The sequence below is a fragment of the Arvicanthis niloticus genome, chromosome 2, assembly GCF_011762505.2.
Source record: "Arvicanthis niloticus isolate mArvNil1 chromosome 2, mArvNil1.pat.X, whole genome shotgun sequence".
NCBI lineage: Eukaryota > Metazoa > Chordata > Mammalia > Rodentia > Muridae > Arvicanthis > Arvicanthis niloticus.
In genome coordinates this window covers 92,665,623-92,686,788 of record NC_047659.1, presented here as the reverse complement: position 1 = coordinate 92,686,788, position 21,166 = coordinate 92,665,623, and the positions used below count along the sequence as shown (strand labels likewise).

The following is a 21,166-nucleotide window of genomic DNA, read 5'->3' as shown; positions in this document are numbered from 1 at the left end:
GAATACAAAGCCCGGTGAAGGTATCTCCACATGAGTATTTGCATCTACCACTTCCCAGTGATCTGTATTCATTTTATGGCATATCCATACTGCTGCCTTAAGACGAATGATTGGGCCAGCAAAGCAAGTGTCCAATGGGCGAAAATTCTGAGAAGCTGCTGTTCCTCATCAGTTTTTCTAATACTGGATCTACTTCTAGCCTCTGGTCCAAAAATGATGGGTGCAAAAGTCGTCACAGGCCGGAGCACCACCCATGGCCTTGCACAGCAGCACGGTGGAGTCAGCGATGTCGTAGTGAAAACCCCCTTCAATCAGGTGAGACATTTGGGAAGAGACTTGAAGCAAGAGATAGCAAGAATAAGCTTATCCCTTAAGCAAGAGATAGCTTTAAAAAAAAAAAAAAAAAAAACTACGAGTTGGAGGAGAAAAACCTGGTTCTTTGTCTGGATAATCAATAAACCTCTCACCCCACATTCCTAGCTATAGATCATTAGGAAAAAGTGGTTCAAGAATACACTAAGGTGTTCTTGCAATGAAAATCTTACTAGTGTTTTGTTGAAGGTAATCCTAAGTGGCTCAGAACCAGACAGTAGGATGGAAGGTTTGGAAATTTGACCTTTGGTCATTGCTTCCTACAACTGCTCTCTCCCCAGGTGTCCTGCTGTGGGCCTGTTTTTTGGCCCAGTGGCTGCCACTCTCTAACAGAGTCTACTTGTAGCCGCCTGCTCTACATCCTTCTCCATGTGGGGGCCTCAGCGATCTGTTGCCTCCTGCTGTCGAAGACAGTAGTGGAACGGGTCTGGGGCAAAGCACATGGGGTAAGTGGGCAGGAGTTGCAACTAGAGGGAAAAAAACTGTAAGATTTGGATTGGGGTCGGACAGTGGTATCACAAGCCTTTAATCCCAGCACTTGGGAGGCAGAGGCAGGCAGATTTCTGAGTTGGAGGCCAGCCTGGTCTACAGGGTGAGTGCCAGGACAGCCAAGGCTATATACAGAGAAACCCTGTCTCAAAAAACAAAACAAAAAGATTTGAATTGGGAACAGGGAGCGAAGGAGTCAATCTCAGTGAGTGAAAAGCTAGGACCTGTCCATATATAGTGACTTGCCCTGACTTTTCTCACAACCAAACTCCCTGTAGATCCAGATGCCCTCAGTGCTATGTGCCCACCTGTTTGGCAATTCTGACTGTCCAGTGCTCAGTGGCTCTGGGGCTGTGTATCGTGTATGTGCAGGAACTGCCACCTTCCACCTGCTGCAGGCAGTGCTGCTAGTCGGCCTCCACTCTCCCACCAGCCCTCGGGCACAGCTGCATAACAGGTTTGTGTGGAATTTTTTTGGATATGGATGGGACAGAGGGAAGTAGACACAAGCTGGCTAAAAGAAAATCCAGGATGAAGAAAAAGCACTGTAAAAAGACAGAAAATAGGTTTATAAACTCCTAGGCTCTAAATTGTAATACTTACATGCAAACCTTCTGTAACTGTAGTGTTGTTGCTCAGATGTGACTGTGGCATCTGAAGGATTACAATGGGACTTGGGGCTGGTTCCACCTGCTATACTTTTTCTTTCCCCCCTTTGCCTTTTCTACTCAGTCTGGTTTTCTCTCTCCCCTGACTAGCTTCTGGAGCCTTAAGCTGTTGTTCCTGTTAGGGCTCTGCACCGTTGCCTTCTGCATCCCTGATGAACACCTTCTCCCAGGTACTCTTCATCTTACACCTTGATCAGCAAGAGTGGGCTACAACTTCCTCCTAATAGCAGGAAGCTGAACTTCTAGTACACACCTGTAATCCCAGTATTCAGAATGGAGCAGGATTGAGTTTGAGACCTGCCTAGGCTACCAAGGTTTTTAATCAAAAGGGGTGTGGGGGTTTAAGAGATATACTGATATATCTTGACCAGACAGAGCTAAAAGTTCCCAATGGTGCCTGTCTTGCAGCCTGGCATTATATTGGCATCTGTGGAGGCTTCACATTCATCCTATTACAGCTGGTGCTTATCACAGCCTTTGCCCAGTCCTGGAACAAGAATTGGTAAGGATGGGCTGGAGAGATGGCTCAGAAGTTTAGAACACTGTCTGCTCTTCCAGAGGTCCTGAGTTCAATTCCTAACCAACCACATGGTGGCTCAGAAACATGTATGTGTGACACACACACACATTGGTAAGAAGTACCTAACCCTAAAGGCTCCAAGGAGGTTGACAGACATTAATACAGATAGGCTGGGCAAAGGCCACAGCAAGTATTGCTCCCATGGCCTCCCAAAGAACAATTCCAAAATGCTCAGGAAATCATATGTTAATGACATTTGCTTGTGATCCCAGCATTGAGGATGTAGAAACAGGAGGGCCAATAATTCCAGACCACACAAAAAAAAAAAAAAAAAAAAAAAAAACCACACAAGATAAGGAGTTCCAAGTCAGGTAATCAAGAATGGTGATAAATACCCATAATCTCAACACTTAGGATGCTGAGGCAACAGTTCAAGGACAGTCTAAAGTGTATGGTGAAATCCTGTCAAAAAACAAACAACAAAAAGCTCAAGAATGCACTGTGTGGACCAGTGGGCTAATCAGTAATGGGTAGTAAAGTTCTAATCCTTTAATCATTTCTCTTTAGGCAGACTGGTGCAGCTCAAGACTGTAGCTGGTTTCTAGGTATATTACTGGCCACACTGGGATTCTACAGTATGACAGGTGTGGGAGCGGTGCTACTGTTCCACTACTACACACACCCTGATGGTTGCCTGCTCAACAAGATGTTAGTCAGTCTGCACCTTTGCTTCTGTGGCCTCCTGTCTCTCCTCTCCATTGCACCTTGCATCCGCCTCAGTGGGTATATGTAATTTAACATTCCAGATTTGGGGGTGGGGTGTGTCCTTTTGAGAATTATAACAAACTTTATTAGCCTTCTCAATCTGTTATCTAAAGTACCTCTGCTGCTTTTGTCACACTCTCCCCCAAATGATGGGGAGGACAGAGGTACAGGTGGAGGTAGTACTAAGTCCCTGTTTGCTGTCAACTAATACCTGTTCTCCCTAGAGCAAACAAACTCTGGCCTTCTACAAGCCTCCATCATCAGCTGCTATGTCATGTATCTGACCTTCTCTGCACTGTCCAGCCGTCCCCCAGAGACAAGTGAGAACCAGACTGCCAGTACTAGTGCTGAAGACCTTTTCTGCTCCTTCTAAATACCCAACTTTGTTTATAACCCCGTTTTCTTGTTGCCTCTCGGCAGTAACCTTTCAAGGACAGAATCATACCCTGTGCCTGCCTGGCTGGAATAAAATGGAACCACAGATACCAGATACCTCAGTAGCAGTGTTTAGTGCTGGCATCATGTATGCTTGTGTGCTCTTTGCTTGGTACGTAAAGATGCCAATGGGAAGTGTGAGCGGAATGCCCAGGACTCACTAAAGAATGTCCAGGGCTGTGGTTTATTTAAACTGTAGAACAAGTCTAGAACTAGAAAAGCTCCCCACGAACAGGGACAATTTCTAAGAATAGCACTTTGTCAGATGATCTATATGAGATGACGGGGGCAGGGGAGAATGTGAGTTTAAAATGCACAGACTTTAGGGGCCTCTGGGAACACAATGCCCTCCGGAAGGGTACGAAACTGGACTAGTTGAAGTAAATGCCACCAATCTTTCATATTTGGCCCAAAGTTTAAAAACTTTCTTTTACAGCAACGAGGCTTCCTACCTGGCAGAGTTATTTGGACCCTTGTGGATCATCAAGGTTTACAAGTATGAGTTCCAGGTGAGCGTCCAGAGCTCAAACCCCCAACACCCCTCCCCCAAACACAGAGACACACATCCTACCAACTTCTACCCAGAATGCTCAGATTCTAGCTGCTGTTTCCTTTTATTGAGTACCCACAATGTGCTAGGCACTGTGCTAGATACTTTACATACATAGTCTCATTTAATTTAATCCTCACAACAACCCTGTGAGGTAGGTATTTGCTCCACTTCACAAATGGAGGAATTGAGGCACAAAAGATTAAACATCTTACCAAAGTTTGCATAGCCAGTTATATGCTGGAGCAAGAATTTGAACCCAGGTGTGCCTCCATTTCTTACACCAGGCCAATCTTTTCAAAGGGGAGATTTTCTGATTAGCACCCTTGCACTGTCTTGAAGCCATTTCAAAACACATTGCCTTGTTTACAGAAGCCCTCGGTCTGTTTCTGCTGCCCCCAAACAGTGGAACCAGAGGACGGTGAGTCATGTGAGCAATCTAGCCAGCTGAATCCTGTAAAGGGCCAGAGCCCTCAAGAGCCTTCACAAGAACTTGGGGGAAGGGAGTGTCAGCACCACTGCTTCCTACCAGCACTTCTTTCTCTAGGGCAAAGGGGCAGGGCCAGGCCAGCTGACCAGGAGACCCCTCCAGCTGCCCAGCTGCAGAGCCAGCATCTTTCCTACAGCTACTCTGGCTTCCACTTCGCCTTCTTCCTCGCTTCACTCTACGTCATGGTTACCCTTACCAACTGGTTCAGGTAGGATGAAAGCCGAATAAAGATACTTGCCTGAAAACCTAGCTATTTTAAGGAAACACTTTAAGGCCATTCCAAAAGTTCTTGAGAGAGACACACAAGGGTCTGCCCTGGTTATGACGAAGCAGGGAAGTTCAAAAGCTAAGGCCCTGCATCATCTCTAATCAGCTTTTGGTTTCACAGCTATGAGGAAGCAGAACTGGAGAAGACCTTCACTAAGGGTAGCTGGGCTACCTTCTGGGTCAAGGTTGCCTCATGCTGGGCCTGTGTACTCCTCTACCTGGGGCTGCTCCTGGCACCACTGTTGGCTCCCCACTCAGAATCACCACCCCGCCACCTAATATCTTTAGGCAACACTGCCATGGCATCAGTACTACCACATAAAAACTAGCTCCTAATCTATAGTAACAAACTCCAAGACTCTTTAGATTATGCTCTTAACCTTAGCTCCAGGAGCGGTCCAGCTGAGCTTACTGCCCCAAGGACAAGTAAGCAGTTATCACCACTTAGGCTCAGTAAGTATCTAAATTGGAAGAAGTAGACGAACTAGTGGCTTCATTAAAACTCAAGAGTCTAACTCCCGAGGAAGTAAACCCAAGAGCCTTACCTGATCCTAGCAGTGTGGCACAAGCCCCTTCCTGGCTTCTGAGCTGGAGATAGGGTCAGGGAAAGACCTACAGAGACTGAAGATGTGGGTCTGCTCTTAGCAATCAAAAGGAGACAAGTAGCTCAGCCCTGAGCACAAAGGTGGAAGAAGCCCAGACCACAGAACAAACCAGGGAAGGGAAAGAAAGAAGCAGAGACTACCACAGGTTTTAATCCTGATCTCAAGGTCAAAGGAAATGGAAGACAAAAAGCACCTTCATTCCATGAGGACTGACAGAACAGAAGAGAATGTGACCATCGAGAGCAGCTGACCACCGGACGTCGGGGAGCAGCACGATTTTTTTTCTCGGCAAACTTTCAAGCAAAGAATGAGGAAGAGACATAAACTTGGGTCTTAGAGCCTTCCCCTCTTGTGGTCCTCAATACCATCCTGGGGATGGTGTTCAAGGCCACTGTAGGGGATAAAAATCACAGAAAAGAAGTCTCTATAGTTCTTAGAGGATTCCTCTGCCATATAACTGGAGTGTTTTTCTGGTTGCAACAGTTAAAATAAAGGCTTCTTTTGTGATGTTTTCCTTATGAAGTCTACAAATCCATAATCTCTTAGGTGCCTAAAAGAACTCCCCCATTTTAGTGGGAAAGGGCAGTCACTCCTCCATCCCCATTCCCCCAATCCCCAGTCAAACCAGGCGCTCAAGGAATTACAAAGCTACTTTTAATACTTTGGGGTGTGCCCCACAGGAATAAAAAACACTGGGAAGGGGTAACCCCCTCACCCCCAGGAGTGGCCCAGAGGGAGAGAGGCTACCTGAGGGGAAGGAAGCACAAAAGGAACCCGCTGCAGACTCAGGGCAAAGGGAATGCCATCGGTGCTGGGACCTGTGAGCACTACAGGAAGAAACTCGAGCATGGTGGGACTGGCTCCAGGCACACAGGCGTAGGGCAAGAGGGTTGGACACGAAGCCACAAAGCTACTTGGGTTCCTCCTTCTTCTCGTTTGCCTTTTTCTGCTTCTGCTGCATGATCTCCGAGTCCCTGGGGGTAGAGATGATGGGGCACTGGGAGGTACCAGAGGGCAAAAAGGACAAGATGCAGGGGGGATGAAGGGTACAGAGGATAAGATGGAAGTGGATGGGACAAAGTTCAGCATATGGCTGCTATATTCCCACCCTAGGAGAACAAGAGGAATAGAGCTATGGGTCAAAAGGCAATCAATCTCCATCTGGCTGTTGCCCAAGGGGTCAGAAGTCTGGCCACTCAGGCCCAAGGCTCTCTATTCTGTACTAAGCACCACACCCCAACGACACTAGTGAGAAAGTTGGGAGAAGGGAGGAGATACAAGCAGCAAGGAGGGTCAAAACAACTACACTTGATAAGTGAAGCCCCTGCCCTTGCCCTTAAGGTCAGAACCAGGGCCCGCAGAAGTCGGCCTGCGGACAGGGACCCGCCCCAGTCCCTTCCTGTATGACTGTGACCTAACAATTTAGAGTGGGGAGGAAATAAAACTCTAGAGGAAGCAATGCACTCTGCCCCTCACATCTAACCTCGACTCGAACCCTACAATAGTTCTCTTTCCTGGTACACCCCTCGCTCTAACCCAGGTCTCCCCTTCCAGTCCCGGCCCGACCCTTCCTTTCCCCTCCCTGGGGCTACCTCTGCTTGCGGGCGGCAGCAGAAAGCCCATCATCTCGGCGCTTTCCCTTAACCGAGTCGCTCTGCTTCTTCATGTTCTTCTGGCGGGCGAGCTCTCGCTGGTTACCGCCTAAGAAGAGAAGGTAGAAAGTGAGACGCCGGGGCCCCTCCACGTACACACCAGCGCCCCTCCTCCCACAGCTGGGACCCCACTGTCCCCCGTCGCGGCGCCGACCCTATCGTGGGGCTTCGGCTGCCGGGGTGTGGCAGCCGCCCCGGGGCAGGTTAACTTGGGGGTGCGGGAGGACGGTGCGGTCGAGACTGCTGGCGGCGCGCGTCAAGTTTGGGGCGGCGCGGGGGCCCAGACAGCTGCTGCGGCGAGGGGGAAGTCCCGGGGCCTCACGGGCACGCGCTGGGGCCCACCACCCAGGGCACCCGGCTTCCTCATCGCGGAAAGCCGGCGGCGGCCCGCGCCCAACACAGGGGTCTCGGCAAGTGGCGGCGTGCAGAGGGCTGCGCTTCCGGCTGGGCGGGAGGCAGCTGGAGAGCACTCCCCGAAGAACCTTCCGCCGGGGAAGCTGAGGGGACGCACACGCCGGCGCCCGGCCGCGCGGGTAGCGAGAGCGGAAAGAAAAGGGAGAGAGGGAAAGGTCCCAGCACTCACGGGTCATGGCGACGGCAGCGGCTCCAACCTGCCTCCGTTGCGTCCCCTCGTTCGGGCCGACGTTGCAGGCCCCGCCCCCCTCGCGCGACGCCACCAAGTCGTCTTCTTCCTCCCGCCCCTTCACGCCCGGGCGCCCGCTCTCATTGGGCAGAGGGAAACACGTGGAGTGCGGTGCCACGCGCCAGTCCCGGAGGGCGAAGGGCCGAGCTTCGCGGGCGGAGCGCCTGGCACGGGGCGGGGCGTTCCCGGAGCGCTGGGTCCAGCCTGTAGAAACTAGGCCGGGTCACGTGGGCGGTGGGGTGGAGGGGTGCGGCTGGCGATGTGGCGCTCCGACGAGGCTGAGCACGTGACCGGGCAAAGTGACCTCATGTGGGACAGTTTAGGGTACTGACTGACAAAGTCGCCCCGAAGGAACGCAGTGGCGGGGCGGGGACGGGGTGAGGGCGGGATTTCCTAGGTCGTTCATCCGGTTATGTCCTATCAGTTCTCTGGAGCTAAACTTAGTGCTGTTACCCGATCTCCGAGCCTCTTGCCGGAACACTTGCCACGGTTGTCTGAAATCAAACACAGACAATCAAGAAACCCCTTTCCACTGTCCTCGCCCCTAATCGAAGCCACTTTTAGTGTGTCATAAAGTGATCCTGCAATCATTTCCCAAGAGCTTGAGTCCAGAGCTCCTGCATGCATACCTCCACTACTGAACTGTACTTCCAGACTGCCAACAGAAACTTTGAATATGCCTTGTGTGTGAGGAAGCATAACCGAATCTGACTGTGGAGTTACTTCAGGAACCGAGATTAGGGAACGCTCTTATTAATCTACCCCGTTCTCTCCCTCCCTCCTTCCCTCCCTCCTTCCCTCCCCCCTCCTCCTCTCTCCTCTCTCTCCCGTGTATACATTGTATCCCATGTATACATTGTATCATTTCCCCTAAACCTTACATTTGGTTTGTAAGACAAATCAGACTGGTAACTAAATCTTTCTCATTTTCGGTTGCTGTCTCACAGATGCGCCCCCTGTAGAAGAAATTAGTTTAGCCTTCTCTCCCATCCCATCTCCAAGACAATATGAATTCTGCTAAATTATCATGAAACAACCCCAACGTAAATCAGAACAGTAGAATTAGTTTCCTGCTGGCCAGGCACAAGAAAACCTGAGTTGAGGGGTTTTATCCTGTCTAGTATCCATCACTAAGCAGCGGGATTCAGAGACTTCACTCTTTCACAGGAGTCGCCTAAGATCGTTGGAAAACACATTTACACTACGATTCATAACAGTAGAAAAATTACAGTTATGAAATAGCAATAAAAATAATTCTATGGTTGAGGGTCACCACAACATAAGGAACTGTATTAAAGGGTCGCAGAACTGGGCCCATAGACCCTCAGAAAACAGCAGGTGTGGTGGTGTATATCTGTAATCCTACCACTTCTACAGGAGAATTTTCTGGAAGTTCATGGACCAGTTAGCCTGGAATACAAAGCAATCCAAAGAAACAATGACAGACCCTGCCTCAGAAAGATAAAAGACAAAGTTGTCCTCTAAAGACACACACACACACACACACACACACACACACACACACACACACATACACTAAGGAAATGAATTAAAATGTAAACTAATGCCTATCCCAGAATCAAGGTGAGGCTAAGACTTCAAACTGGCTTTGTGTAGAGCAGTTAGGAAACAAAACACAAAACAAAACATCATTACCATCCTCAATTTTTCCTATGTCCAGTCCCATTTAAACTATTAATATTTTTAAAGATTTTTTTTCAAAAATATATGTGTACGTGTGTCTGTGGGTTTTTGTAATACCCATAAAGGCCAGAAAAGTGTGTCAGATAGCTTCAAGCCAGAGTAGTTACAGGTGGATATGAACCACCCAGTGTGAGTGCTGAGAACCCTCTGCTGGATTTTTATATCCTCTTAACCACACTGAGTCATCTCTACAGCTCCTACTATTAATTATTAATGTTAATGTTTCTATCAGTTTTTTCTCTCCCCATCCTCCTCCTCACCTAACTGCCCACTGGAGATTAAACCAAAGGTTTGTTGTTGTTGTTGTTGTTTTGTGGGGTTGAGTTTCTTTTTTTCTTTTGTTTGGGTTTGTTTTTGCTTTGTTTTGTGGTCTTTTGTTTTATTGAGACCAGGTTTCTCTGTGTAACAGCCTGGCTGTCTTGGAACTCACTTTGTAGACCAGGCTGGGCTCAAACTCACAGAGATCCACCTGCCTCAGCCTCCTAAATGCTGGGATTAAAAGCATATGCCACCATGCTTGGCTAGATTAATGGGTTTATTTTATTTTATTTTATTTTATTTTTTGATTTTTCGAGACAGGGTTTCTCTGTGTAGCCCTGGCTGTCCTGGAACTCACTCTGTAGACCAGGCTGGCCTCAACTCAGAAATCCGCCTGCCTCTGCCTCCCAAGTGCTGGGACTAAAGGTGTGCGCCACCACTGCCCAGCGATTAATGGGTTTAATCATGGAATCTTCACACATCTTAAGTTACTTTATTTACTTTTGAGACAAGGTTCATATATAGTCCAGAGTGACATGGAACTAGCTCTGTACTAAAGAATGATTTGGAACTTCTGACCTCATTTTTATGACCAGTTTTATTCCTTGGTGGGGATCAACACGAGTGTTTCATGCATACTGCAAAATCACTCTACGGAACTACATTTCTACCCCCCTAATATTTGTTTCTAAGTGATAAATAAAAGCAAAAATCAAAAAAACTCAAAAGAAGATAAAACAATAAACACAACAGAAGTCAGCCAAGCCTGTATCACCAGATGTCTACGAGGCAGAGGTAGGAATATTGCAAGCTCAAAGTCTACCAATAGTAAAGAATGAGGTCAAGTCGTCCAACTTAGTGAGACCTGTCTTAAAGGGATGGAAAGAAGGTTTGAGATGTAGTTCTGGTACAGTACTCATCAAGCATGCATGAGGCCAAAGGTTCAGGCCCCACCATTTAAAAGAGAAAGAAAAAAGAAAAAATAGAGGCAGTACTGGAGACACCTTTGATTCCAGCACTGAGGAGGCAGAGGCAGTAGGATCTCTGTGAGTTTGAGGCTAGCTTGGTCTACAGAGAGAGTTCCAGGACAACCAGGGTTATACAGACCAACCCTGTCTGGAAAAAAAATCTAAACAAACAAAAACCCCAAACCAAACCAAACCAAAACCTAACACAACAAAACTGCCTATGAGCCTTGTGTGATGGGACACACCCAGCCTATGGAGGAGGCAAAGGCAGGCAGATCAATGTGTTTGAGGCCAGCCTTGTCTGCATAGTAACTTCCACAGCTACATAAGACCCTGTATCAGTGAAAAGGTTTTGGACTACCACGAGATATTCCCACATGTGTATATTGGGTTTATTTCATTTTGGCGTTTGAAAGTTTTATTTATATTTTTTATTTAAAATTAATATGAAAGGCTGGACACAGTGGCACACACCTTTAATTCCTGAAAACTGACCTCTGACCTCCACACACATCATGCTGCAAGTTAATGCACACAATAAATGTAATCTTAAATATGCTACAGAAAAAGGGCTATTTTCTTCTCTTTCACGTCATATGTGTACGCATATAGATACATGTCAATTGATTGTGACAATTGCTTTAAAGAAAAAAAACATTCTATAAAAGGGTGACATTCAAAGTATTTCTCAGGGTGCAGAGCATAAATACTGACCCATCCAAACAGATGCCAGTGTAATTTGAATGAAGATGGAACAATGTTTCTTGTGTCAGTGTGAAGTAACTGAACTGAACTGCTGCTTCTATGCAGGGAACAAATTTATGGGCTCCATAGCCCTTGATCTGGGTCAGTGAAGCCACTCATGTTGTAATGGAGGCAGAAAGAAGAATGGAGAGTTGGTACAGCCAAGGGTCAGAAGAACTCCTCAGGAGAGGAAACAGCCTGTAAGAGCCATCAGATCCTGCTCCCTCAGGCCGGCAGGCCTATCCAGAGTCATGGTTAGTAAGTAATGTTGCCTCTGAAACTAGGTCAGAGAGACAGAAGGACAATACTGACACAATGTCAGCAACGTATACCAAGGCACTATGTAAGCAGAGACACAGAGTAACGGGTTCATAAAAGCAAGGGAGTATGTTCCCATAAAGAAAAAAAGTGTCATAAAGCCGGTGGTGGTGGCCCATGCCTTTAATCCCAGCACTTGGGAGGCAGAGGCAGGCAGATTTCTGAGTTCAAGGCCAGCCTGTTCTACAGAGTGAGTTCCAGGACAGCCAGGGCTACACAGAGAAACCCTGTCTCGAAAAACCACCAAAAAAAAAAAAAAAAAAAGTCATAAAAATAAAACTGTTGCTGGGCAGTGGTGGCACACTTTAATCCCAGCACTTGGGAGGCAGAGGTGGGTGGATTTCTGAGTTTGAGGCCAGCCTGGTCTACAGAGTTCCAGGACAGCCAGGGCTACACAGAGAAACCCTGTCTCAAAAAACCAAAATAATAATAATAATAATAATAATAATAATAATAATAATAATAATAATAATAACAACAACTGCCATTACAGCAGGGAAGACAAGATGGCACCCTGACAGCTGTGGTGGGAATACTACAGGGAAATGAGCAGCTTCACAGTGGATTCAAGGAGCCAGGCATGATTGTTCACACCTGTAACCTCAGCACTCTGGAGGCTGAGGCAAGAAAGCCTGGGGTTCAAGGGTAGCCTGGGTTACATAGTAAGACCCTGTTTCAAAAGAAAGAAAGAAAGAAAGAAAGAAAGAAAGAAAGAAAGAAAGAAAGAAAGAGAAAAGAAAAGAAAAAGAAAAAGAAACGAAACCAGGAATGGTGGTATACACCTTTGATCCCAACACTAGGGTGGCAGAGGCAGACAGATTTCTAAGCGTTTGGAGGTAGCCTGGTTTACATAGCAGTTCCAGGCCAGCTGGGGCTACGAGACTCTGTCTCAAAAACAAAGAGAGAGCAAGACAGAGAGAGACAGAGAATAGGAAAGAAAAGAAAAGGAAGAAAGAAAAAACAGTTTAGTGATTGGGTAAAAGGACCATAAAATCTTTTTTTTTTTTTTTTGACTGATACTAATGCAAACACTCAAGTTTTCACAAAAATATCATTAGAAAGTGATGGGGGAAACTACATACATATTTGTGAGGCAGATGCATTACATTTGGAAAGACTAGATTCTTTAATTTTCTTCTCTGTTTTCCAGCACTTAGGACTGAGCCCAAAGCCTCTCAAAGCACTGGACCACTGAGCTATAGCACCAGGAATTTTACCTTTGTTTTGAGTAATGGTCTCTCCAAGTTGCTCAGAGAGAACTGTGAATCTCTTGTCTCAGTCTTCTAAGCAGTAAGATTACAGGGGTGAGCCACTATGACCGGCTTGACATCTCCATTCTTATTTTATTTTATTAACATTTTAAAACTCATTTTATGTATTTGAGTGTTTTATCTGCATGTATGAGTACTGAGTGTCTGATGCCTGGAACTAGAAGTACAGGTAGTTGTACAATGTAAGACCTCCCATGTGTATGTTGGAATTTAAACCTGGCTCCTCTGCAAAGAGAAACCTATAGTCACAACACTGGAGGTGTGTGTGTGTGTGTGGGGGGGTGGCCCACACCTATAATGTAAGTACTCAGGAGGCAGAGATGGGCGGATCTCTGAATTCCAGGGCTACAGATGGAGTTCCAGGACAGCCAGGGTTACACAGAGAAACCATGTCTTGAAAAACCAAAACCAACCAACCAAACAAACAAACAAAACACTACCATACCAGTTTAAAAATCTCTGAGTATTGAACCCGGGCCTTCCTGCATGCTTGACAGGCACTGTGCCAGCTGAGCTACATCCCCAGGCTCCAATCAGGTTTTCATCCCTCCCCTTCGTTTCTCCAAAAGTAGTTATTTAGTAGTTTTGTTTGATACAGGGTTTCTCAGTGAAGCCCTGACTGTCCTTGAACTTACTCTATAGATGAGGCTGGCCTCTAATTCAAAGATCTGCCTGACTTTGCCTCCTGAGTGCTGGGACTAAAGGTGTGCCCCACCACACCCAGATCCACAAAGTTTTTTTTTTGTTGTTGTTGTTTGTTTTGTTTTTCAGATTTGTTTATTTTTTTAGTACCCTGTAGCTGTCTTCATGCATACCAGAAGAGGGCATCAGATTCTATTACAGGTGGTTGTGAGCCACCATGTAGTTGCTGGAAATTGAACTCAGGACCTCTGGAAGAGCAACCAGTGCTCTTAACTACTGAGACATCTCTCCAGCCCAACGCTTCATTTCTTTATTGTTGTTTTGTTTTAAAGATTTATTTATTTATTTTATGTATATGAGTAATCCTGTAGCTGTATTCAGACACACCAGAAGAGGGTTACAGATCCCATTACAGATGCTGTGAGCCACCATGTGGTTGCTGGGAATTGAACTCAGGACCTGAAGAGCAGTCAGTGCTCTTAACTGCTGAACCAATCTCTCCAGTCCTCCAAAAGTATTCATATTAGGCTTACTAGTGAACCCACATTTATTTTTCTGTTCTCTTTTGTTTTGGAGATAAGTTGCCCAGCTTGCTGCAGGTTGCCCAGGCCTTCCTCAGTTTCCTAAGTAAGTTGGATGGTCAGTGTACCCCATCATAACTGAATGCGAACTTGCCTTTCTACAGTCCAGGATCTTTTCTTTTTGAGAAGGGTGTGATGGGAATTGGATGTGTGGTCTGTGCATGCTCAGTACCTGCTCTGCTCCGGCTCACTTTGTGATTACACAGCCACCCTTTCCCACTCCCAAGCCCTCCCACCCTGCCTTCTTTTCCATACAATCTATGGCATTATCACTTTTAACATATATGTATATTATTGTTAAATTTTCTTTATTTCTCATATTCATTTTAGTGTTTCCTTCCCTTCTAGAACTTAAGCTTTTCCAAAGCAAGAATCTGTTATTTGATCTATCTCTGAGGTTCAGTAAGAGCCTGCTGCTCAAGAAAATTTTGTTGAATGAATGAATGAATGAATGAATGCGTTCGTGAAAATGTGCATAATAGCTATTGTGAAAGCTGAATAAAAGCTTTCAACCAGTGGCCACCATACAAATGTTAGGCCCTGATCTCTGTCCTCCAAATGTCTTCCTCGGTTACCTGCTATTCTATTCACTCTTGAATTATTTATTGGCTTAATTGTTTTTGAAATGAGGTTAGGTTATCACAGTGTTGCCCAGCCTATCTTGAACTACTGGGCAAAAGCCATCCTACTAATATACACCACAGAGGTTTTCCCTGAATTCACACACACACACACACACACACACATGCTCACTCGTGCCTGCGTTCTGGGAAAGCAAACCAGGGGCTTCATGCATGCCAGGCAAGCATTCTGCCCACAAGCTTGATCCCCCAGGCCCTGGTCTCTCCTCTGAGTTTAAATTTAGAAAATTCTACAAAAAGTCCCAGCTATCATCTAAGAAAAGAAAGCCAGACCATCGGCTTTATAAATTAGAACCACTAAAGCAGGTATGGTAACCCAAGCCTGTAATTCTAGCTTTTGGGAGGCAGAGACAGGCAGATCCTTGAGTTTGAGACCAGCCTGTTCTACAGAGTGAGTTTCAGGGCAGCCAGGACTACATAGAGAATCCCTAACTCTAAAATGAAGGAGAAGAAAAGAAAAGGAAGAAGAAAGAAACTAACTACTTATAAAATTAAAATATCGTCCTTCACAGAAATAGATTGGCTCAATGGGTAGGTAAATGTATCTGTGGTTGCTGTTGGCAACTTGTTGCAAAGATTTTAAAAACATTACTGCAAATGTAGTACATGTTATGAGTGTATTGTTCAATGAGTTTTGGCAAATTACTTGTTTTAAGATGAACGGTACTGCCGGGCGGTGGTGGCGCACGCCTTTAATCCCAGCACTTGGGAGGCAGAGGCAGGCGGATTTCTGAGTTCGAGGCCAGCCTGGTCTACAGAGTGAGTTCCAGGATAGCCAGGGCTACACAGAGAAACCCTGTCTCGAAAAAAAAAAAAAAAAAAAAACCAAAAAAAAAAAAAAAAAAAAAGATGAACGGTATTAAAATCACTTGGAATTATACACAGACAGACAGACACACACACATATACACACATATATAGAGATCCCAGTTAGGAAAAAGGAAATAAGGAATTCTGAGAAACAACTAAATATGAAAAGAGACAGGAAACACTGGTCTGAGATTTGTCCCGCGGTCTCAAAGCAGTAGGATCTGTAGCCCTGCACAGCAACGTCCAGGCATCGTTTAGTAGTCCTAAGAGTAGAGGCTAACACGTGTAATCTCAGCACTTGGAAAAATGTTGGCAGGAGAACTGCTGGTGAGTTCAGCAAGAGTGATGTACAAAATGAATGAAAATCTGTCTAAAAGAAACAACAAAAAAATCAAAGAAGAGGGGAGAGTCCCTTCTGAAGGAGCCAGTTGTGGGTTTTAACACTTTCCCTTATGTTTATTAGGCCATGAAGTGACACCTGGGAGTGAAATGTGGCTTTCTGCCCTGAGATTTTTATTTATTTATTTATTTATTATTTTATTTTTATCTTTTTGCCACCAACTATGCCTCACACCCCCATCCACCTATAGGCTTGACTCCAGTCCCTGACAGCCAGGCTTCCAAGTCTGCTGAGGCACCCACCCACCTGGCCTTACAGCCTCACCAAGTCCTTTTTAGAAACTAGATGGGGATCCGCCTCAGCAGACACAGCACCTCGGGCGGAAAAAGAAAAAGCATTGCACTGGTCCCTCTTGGGGACTGACATCCTCTGGTCCCCTAGGAACTTCAGGGCCTCGGAGGCATGCATGACTCAATCCGCCTATCAACCAGTCTCGATCCCCTCCCATGTGAGACTGAAACCCTCAAATGGTTTCAGGTTTAGCTTTTACTTAGAGACTGCGATTTTGAATCCAGAGTAGGGAAACTGTAGAAACTGAGGCAGAACAAGGGATTCTGGGTGACGGGTCAGACCCTGGAAGCAGATCCTTTCTCCCTAAACCTGGATTAGCTCCTCGTAATGCCCAATACTGCCCAGGCCAAACCAAGAAGAAACGGCTTGGTTCCTGGCCAGCAGGTGAGGTGAGCGAGGTACCGCCCACTAGCCCAGGGAAACTTTGGGGCGGTGCCGGGGGTGGGGTCATGGCGGTGGGCGGGGCAGACCCGGAGGGCGGGAGTGCCAGCCTAGGCTTGCAACGCAGAGGTGGCCCTCGCCTTTGGTCCCGGTTCTGCATGTGCGAGACTTTGGCACCATGGAGGGGACCCAGGAAACTCTCAGTGGGAAAATGCGGCTTCTCTTCACCCCTGCTGCTCGGACCAGCCTCCTAATGTTAAGGCTCAACGAGGCGGCGCTGCGGGCACTGCAAGAGTGTCAGCAGCAACAGGTGCGGCTGGCCCCCGGCCCCTTCTTCCCTTCCCAACCAACCGGACCTTGACCTCCATAGGCTATGCTGGAGAAGGGACTTGGGGAGGTGCGGCTTTCTCAGTTTCCAGTCCCCCACCCCCACCCCCCACCATCCTAGCCTCCAAAGTGAAGCCAACCAGGCAGGTGTCCCAGCCTCCCCGATCCTGGGGACTTTGCTTCCTTTGTGTTCAGATGGTGTTTGGGCTCTTCCTGCAGGTACGGCCAGTGATCGCTTTCCAAGGCCACCGAGGGGTAAGTTCCGGCCGGATGTGTGAGGGAGGTTGGCGGTGAAGGAGCATACGCGTGGGCTCCAGGAAGGTGCTATCTGGGCCGGAGCTTGCCAGTGGTCACAATCTAAGCAAGTGATGAGAACTAAACCTTATGAGGATGTGGGGCTGTGGTCCCAGGAGACTGTGCAGTCTTAGCCTCTTGGGGGAACTCTGACCCAGCTGCACCTGGTGTGCTAACGAGCCCCTTGGGGATTTGTCTTCAGTCTTAGACTTGTTTGGGGGAAGGAGTGGCATGGGCAGGAGGAAAAGGGGCCGACATAACAGGACTTACCATCTCCTACCCCAGTACCTAAGGCTCCCAGGTCCTGGATGGTCTTGCCTCTTCTCCTTCATAATATCCCAGTGTGGCCAAGAGGGCACTAGTGGTGGCTTGGACCTTGTGTACCAACGCTTAGGCAGGTAAGGAAAACCAGACAACAGGTAAGAGTTTGGAGGAAATAGGAAGAAGTGTTCAGAAGATCTCCAACTCATTTTTCTATTGTTTTTCCCACTTGTTTTTCAAGATCTGGGCCTAACTGTCTCCACTGCCTGGGCTCACTTAGAGAGCGACTCACTATTTGGGCAGCCATGGATACTATCCCAGCTCCACTATTAGCTCAGGAACACCTGACTGAAGGTACCAGAGAGTCTGAGAGCTGGCAGGACACTGGAGATGAACCTGAAGGCCATCCCCAGATGGCACTAGAAGAGGTGAGACCAGAAACAGCAGGTAGTCAGCATAAGGTAGGGTACCCAGGTCCAGGGAGCCAAGTTTTCCTACAACTTCCCCTGACAGGTATCTGACCCACTGGCAAGCAACCATGAACAGTCACTCCCAGGATCCTCCAGTGAGCCCATGGCACAGTGGGAAGTGAGGTACTGGGACAGGCTGGGTCTGCTCTGTACCTTTACATTTCTGTGATAAAATATATAGGCCCAGCTCTCACCCTGGCCTCTCCCATTCCTTCCAAAAATCCTAGGAATCACACTTATCTTCCAAACAGGGAGCCTGATCAGTCACTGCCTTCCCCTGCTAGCCAGAAACGCCTGGACAAGGTAAGCAAGGACTTTAGTCTTTTTTTTTTTTTTTTTTTTTTTTTTTTTTTGAGTCTGGTTCTCACTATGTAATCCTGGCATGCCTGGAACTCCTTATGTAGAATAGGCTGGCCTCAAACTCAAAAGATTCACCTGTCCCTCCCTGCTTTCTGAGTGCTGAGATGTCCAGAGAGGCAAGAGCTTTTCAAAGAATAGTTTAAAAGGCAGGGTGAGTCTTGGATTGATACAGTACTGATACAGCATAAAATCTGGCACATGCCTATAATTTCAGGTCTCCAGAGGTAAGATAAGGCATGCTCTTCTGCACAGCATAGTGAATCCAGGCTAGCCTAGACTACCTACCTAAGGACTGGTCTTAAACAAAACAAAAGGCTGGGGAGATGGCTTATCCAGTAGGTTCAAGCATAGGGTTTAGACTGAAATCTGAGTCCCCAGCCCCTATGGAAGGGCCAAGCAATGTTTCCTGTGTCTCTAACTCCATTACTGGGAACAGAAACAAGTAGATCCTAGGACCTTGCTGGCTAGCCAGCCTAGGAAAAACAGCTTTAGGTTTAGTGAGAGACCTTAAGAGAGTAAGGCATAGAGCAATGGAGGACACCCCATGTGTTCCACATGTGTGTACACCAGCACACACAATAATACTTTTTCAAAATTAGGCTAAGTCTTAAACCTAGGAGCTGATGGGATAGCAGTTTTTGACCAAAGAACCTCCTGGCTTGCTGTTTGTTACGTTTTTTTTTTTTTTTTTTTTTTTTTTTTTCCAACAGAAACGGTCAGCACCTATAACCACTGAAGAACCAGAGGAAAAGAGGCTCAGAGATCTGCCTCTAACCTCAAGTCCACTACAAGGGCTATCAAATCAGGACTCAAAAGAGGGAGAAGACTGGGGACAAGATGAAGATGGAGATTCCAGGCTGGAGCAGAGTCTCTCAGTCCCATCAGGTGAATTGATGAGAGGAGGGTAAATACTCATGGAAGAAGGACCAAGAGTTACTTGTTTTCTTGTTTCCTTCCTAGCCTCTGAATCCCCAAGCCCTGAGGACATACCAGATTATCTCCTGTGAGTTCCCTACACTTCCAATTTCATAGTCTGTACATGTAAGCAGCCAAGTGCTTTTAGGGACAATGAAATTGAAGGTGTCACACCCCTGGCAGGCAATACAGAGCCATCCACAGCGCAGAGCAGCAACAGGCTTACGAGCAGGACTTTGAAGCTGACTATGCTGAATACCGCATTCTGCATGCCCGAGTTGGGGCTGCAAGCCAGAGGTTCACAGAGCTGGGGGCAGAGATCAAGAGACTTCAGCGAGGAACTCCAGAACATAAGGTACAGGGAGGACTGGCCATCATCATCCTGCTAATTACCCGCTAAACATGTATGTTTAGTGACTAAGCAAAGGAACCAACAAACCTGTTATAGAATGAAACCAGAAGTGCCTCCCATTCCTTACTTTATCCTCTTTTCCCTTCCCCCGTTTTGAAATCAGCATTATTGTGTTTCAGGTGCTAGAAGATAAGATAGTCCAGGAGTATAAAAAGTTCAGAAAGGTAAGACAGGCTGTGAACACAGAAGTTGTAAGGTAGAAGTCGTTTTACTTTTTGACAAGGGTGCCTTTTCTCTGCAGCGGTATCCAAGTTACAGGGAAGAGAAGCATCGCTGTGAGTACCTGCATCAGAAACTGTCCCACATTAAAGGTCTCATTCTGGAATTTGAGGAAAAGAACAGGGGCAGTTGAAACTGTCCCAAGGGCTCGAACCTTCCCCAGTGATGAACAAAACAGCTGAAAGATGGAGCCAATCTGCTTTTCTGATTTTGTTCCTTACATCCACAGCGGCAAGTAGAGAGCCAGCCTAGGTTCTTGCAGTTTGATTTTTGATGTTGCTGTAATTGTTTTAGGGTGTGGGCATGGTATCATCTCAGCTGTGCCCAGGAGACTAGGAAAGTAAGAGATGCTTGGCTTCTTCAACTTTACTTTAGCTAAGTCATTTTCAGATCCTGTAAAGTGACATTTCCAGGTTAACCTTGAGAATAGTAGACAAATAAGCAAGTTTAGTGGAGTTGCCTTGCAGGAATAAAATGAGAACTTCTCTTGATGGAACTCATTAGAGTTATTGTGTACCTAGATGTAAGATCACTGAAACATTAAAACTGGTTCCTTCTGTGTCTTCTGTGTGATCATTAGCCTTAATTATCCAAGGCAGTGCTGTCTATGAACTAGTCATGCTTATGATGCTCACACAGGCTAGGCACGTGCACTCTCACTAACAACAGCAACACTACCTCCCCCACCCACAGCATATTTCTAAAGTACTGAATATGATCCAGATCTCTGTTTTGTTATCAGGTTTTACCAAAAACATACCTAAAAAAACCAATGGATTATAGTAAGATGTTTTACTTTGTGTGTTTAGAGACACCTAAAATTAGTTATGTATCTAGAATTATCCAGAGTTGAAAGCCACAACTATGGACAAGAGTCTGATTCAACTATAAAAAAGAGGGCAATACTATAATCCACTCAAAAGAAAATAGATCTCTGTGGGCTCTTGTTTTTGCCAGCAATGATACTGTTTCCCTGGAGGGAAGTGAATGGTTACACCCAGCAGTGTCAATAATTCCTAAAATTGGATGGAATTCTGAAAATTGGAATGTCTCTCACTCACAGGGTATTTCTGGGCAGAGAACCACCTTCAGGAGGCATGAACATGCAGAAAGCTTGGCTGTGTGGCAATAAGCAGCATCCATCTTTAGACCATGAATGAGGCCAGAAACAACTGTAATCTCAGTACCTCAGGACCAGGGAGGGAGGACTGTCACAAGTTCAAGGACAGCTTGGGCTACAGAAGGAAACTAATAAATGAGAGATTTACAGATAGTAACTGGATCTAGGGGTCAGTCTGAAATGACGGGAACCGCTGGTTGTTTTTGTTTTTTAAAGATCAAAACAGTTTAAGATGCTAGCCTCAAACCTGCTTTGTAGCCAAGGATGACCTTGAACTTTAGATCTCTTGCCTGCACCTCCCAAGTGTTGAGATTACAGGTGTG

General features: G+C 46.5%; 3 protein-coding genes across 7 annotated transcripts; 2 read left to right on the top strand and 1 right to left on the bottom strand.

Annotated features, from left to right (window-relative positions):
• The first annotated feature begins 30 nt into the window (after positions 1-30).
• On the top strand, positions 31-6,125 carry Serinc4 (serine incorporator 4). Its single transcript, XM_034494501.2, has 12 exons — positions 31-315; positions 654-818; positions 1,140-1,318; positions 1,620-1,699; positions 1,938-2,031; positions 2,617-2,828; positions 3,039-3,134; positions 3,235-3,361; positions 3,686-3,758; positions 4,172-4,220; positions 4,347-4,497; positions 4,678-6,125. Exons 1-12 carry the CDS (start codon positions 31-33, stop codon positions 4,883-4,885), a joined length of 1,719 nt encoding a protein of 572 aa, XP_034350392.1. The 3' UTR covers positions 4,886-6,125.
• On the bottom strand, positions 5,799-7,553 carry Serf2 (small EDRK-rich factor 2). Of its 3 annotated transcripts, none has more exons than XM_034494507.2 (3): positions 7,397-7,553; positions 6,754-6,862; positions 5,799-6,158 (listed from the first exon to the last, which is right to left on the bottom strand). In XM_034494507.2, exons 1-3 carry the CDS (start codon positions 7,401-7,403, stop codon positions 5,873-5,875), a joined length of 402 nt encoding a protein of 133 aa, XP_034350398.1. In that variant the 5' UTR covers positions 7,404-7,553; the 3' UTR covers positions 5,799-5,872. The 3 variants fall into 3 exon arrangements, with proteins under 3 accessions (XP_034350398.1, XP_034350399.1, XP_076785738.1); XM_034494508.2 differs by having other exon boundaries at positions 5,799-6,135; positions 7,397-7,551; XM_076929623.1 differs by lacking the exon at positions 7,397-7,553 and adding an exon at positions 7,136-7,152.
• Positions 7,554-16,524: 8,971 nt separating this feature from the next.
• Ell3 (elongation factor for RNA polymerase II 3) lies at positions 16,525-20,284 on the top strand. Of its 3 annotated transcripts, none has more exons than XM_034495301.2 (11): positions 16,525-16,775; positions 17,012-17,047; positions 17,372-17,484; positions 17,589-17,775; positions 17,861-17,940; positions 18,045-18,120; positions 18,888-19,062; positions 19,138-19,180; positions 19,276-19,447; positions 19,624-19,668; positions 19,746-20,284. In XM_034495301.2, exons 1-11 carry the CDS (start codon positions 16,644-16,646, stop codon positions 19,854-19,856), a joined length of 1,170 nt encoding a protein of 389 aa, XP_034351192.1. In that variant the 5' UTR covers positions 16,525-16,643; the 3' UTR covers positions 19,857-20,284. The 3 variants fall into 3 exon arrangements, with proteins under 3 accessions (XP_034351192.1, XP_076785727.1, XP_076785726.1); XM_076929612.1 differs by having other exon boundaries at positions 16,555-16,775; positions 19,728-19,996; XM_076929611.1 differs by having other exon boundaries at positions 16,593-16,775; positions 18,069-18,120; positions 19,728-19,996.
• Positions 20,285-21,166: the final 882 nt, after the last annotated feature.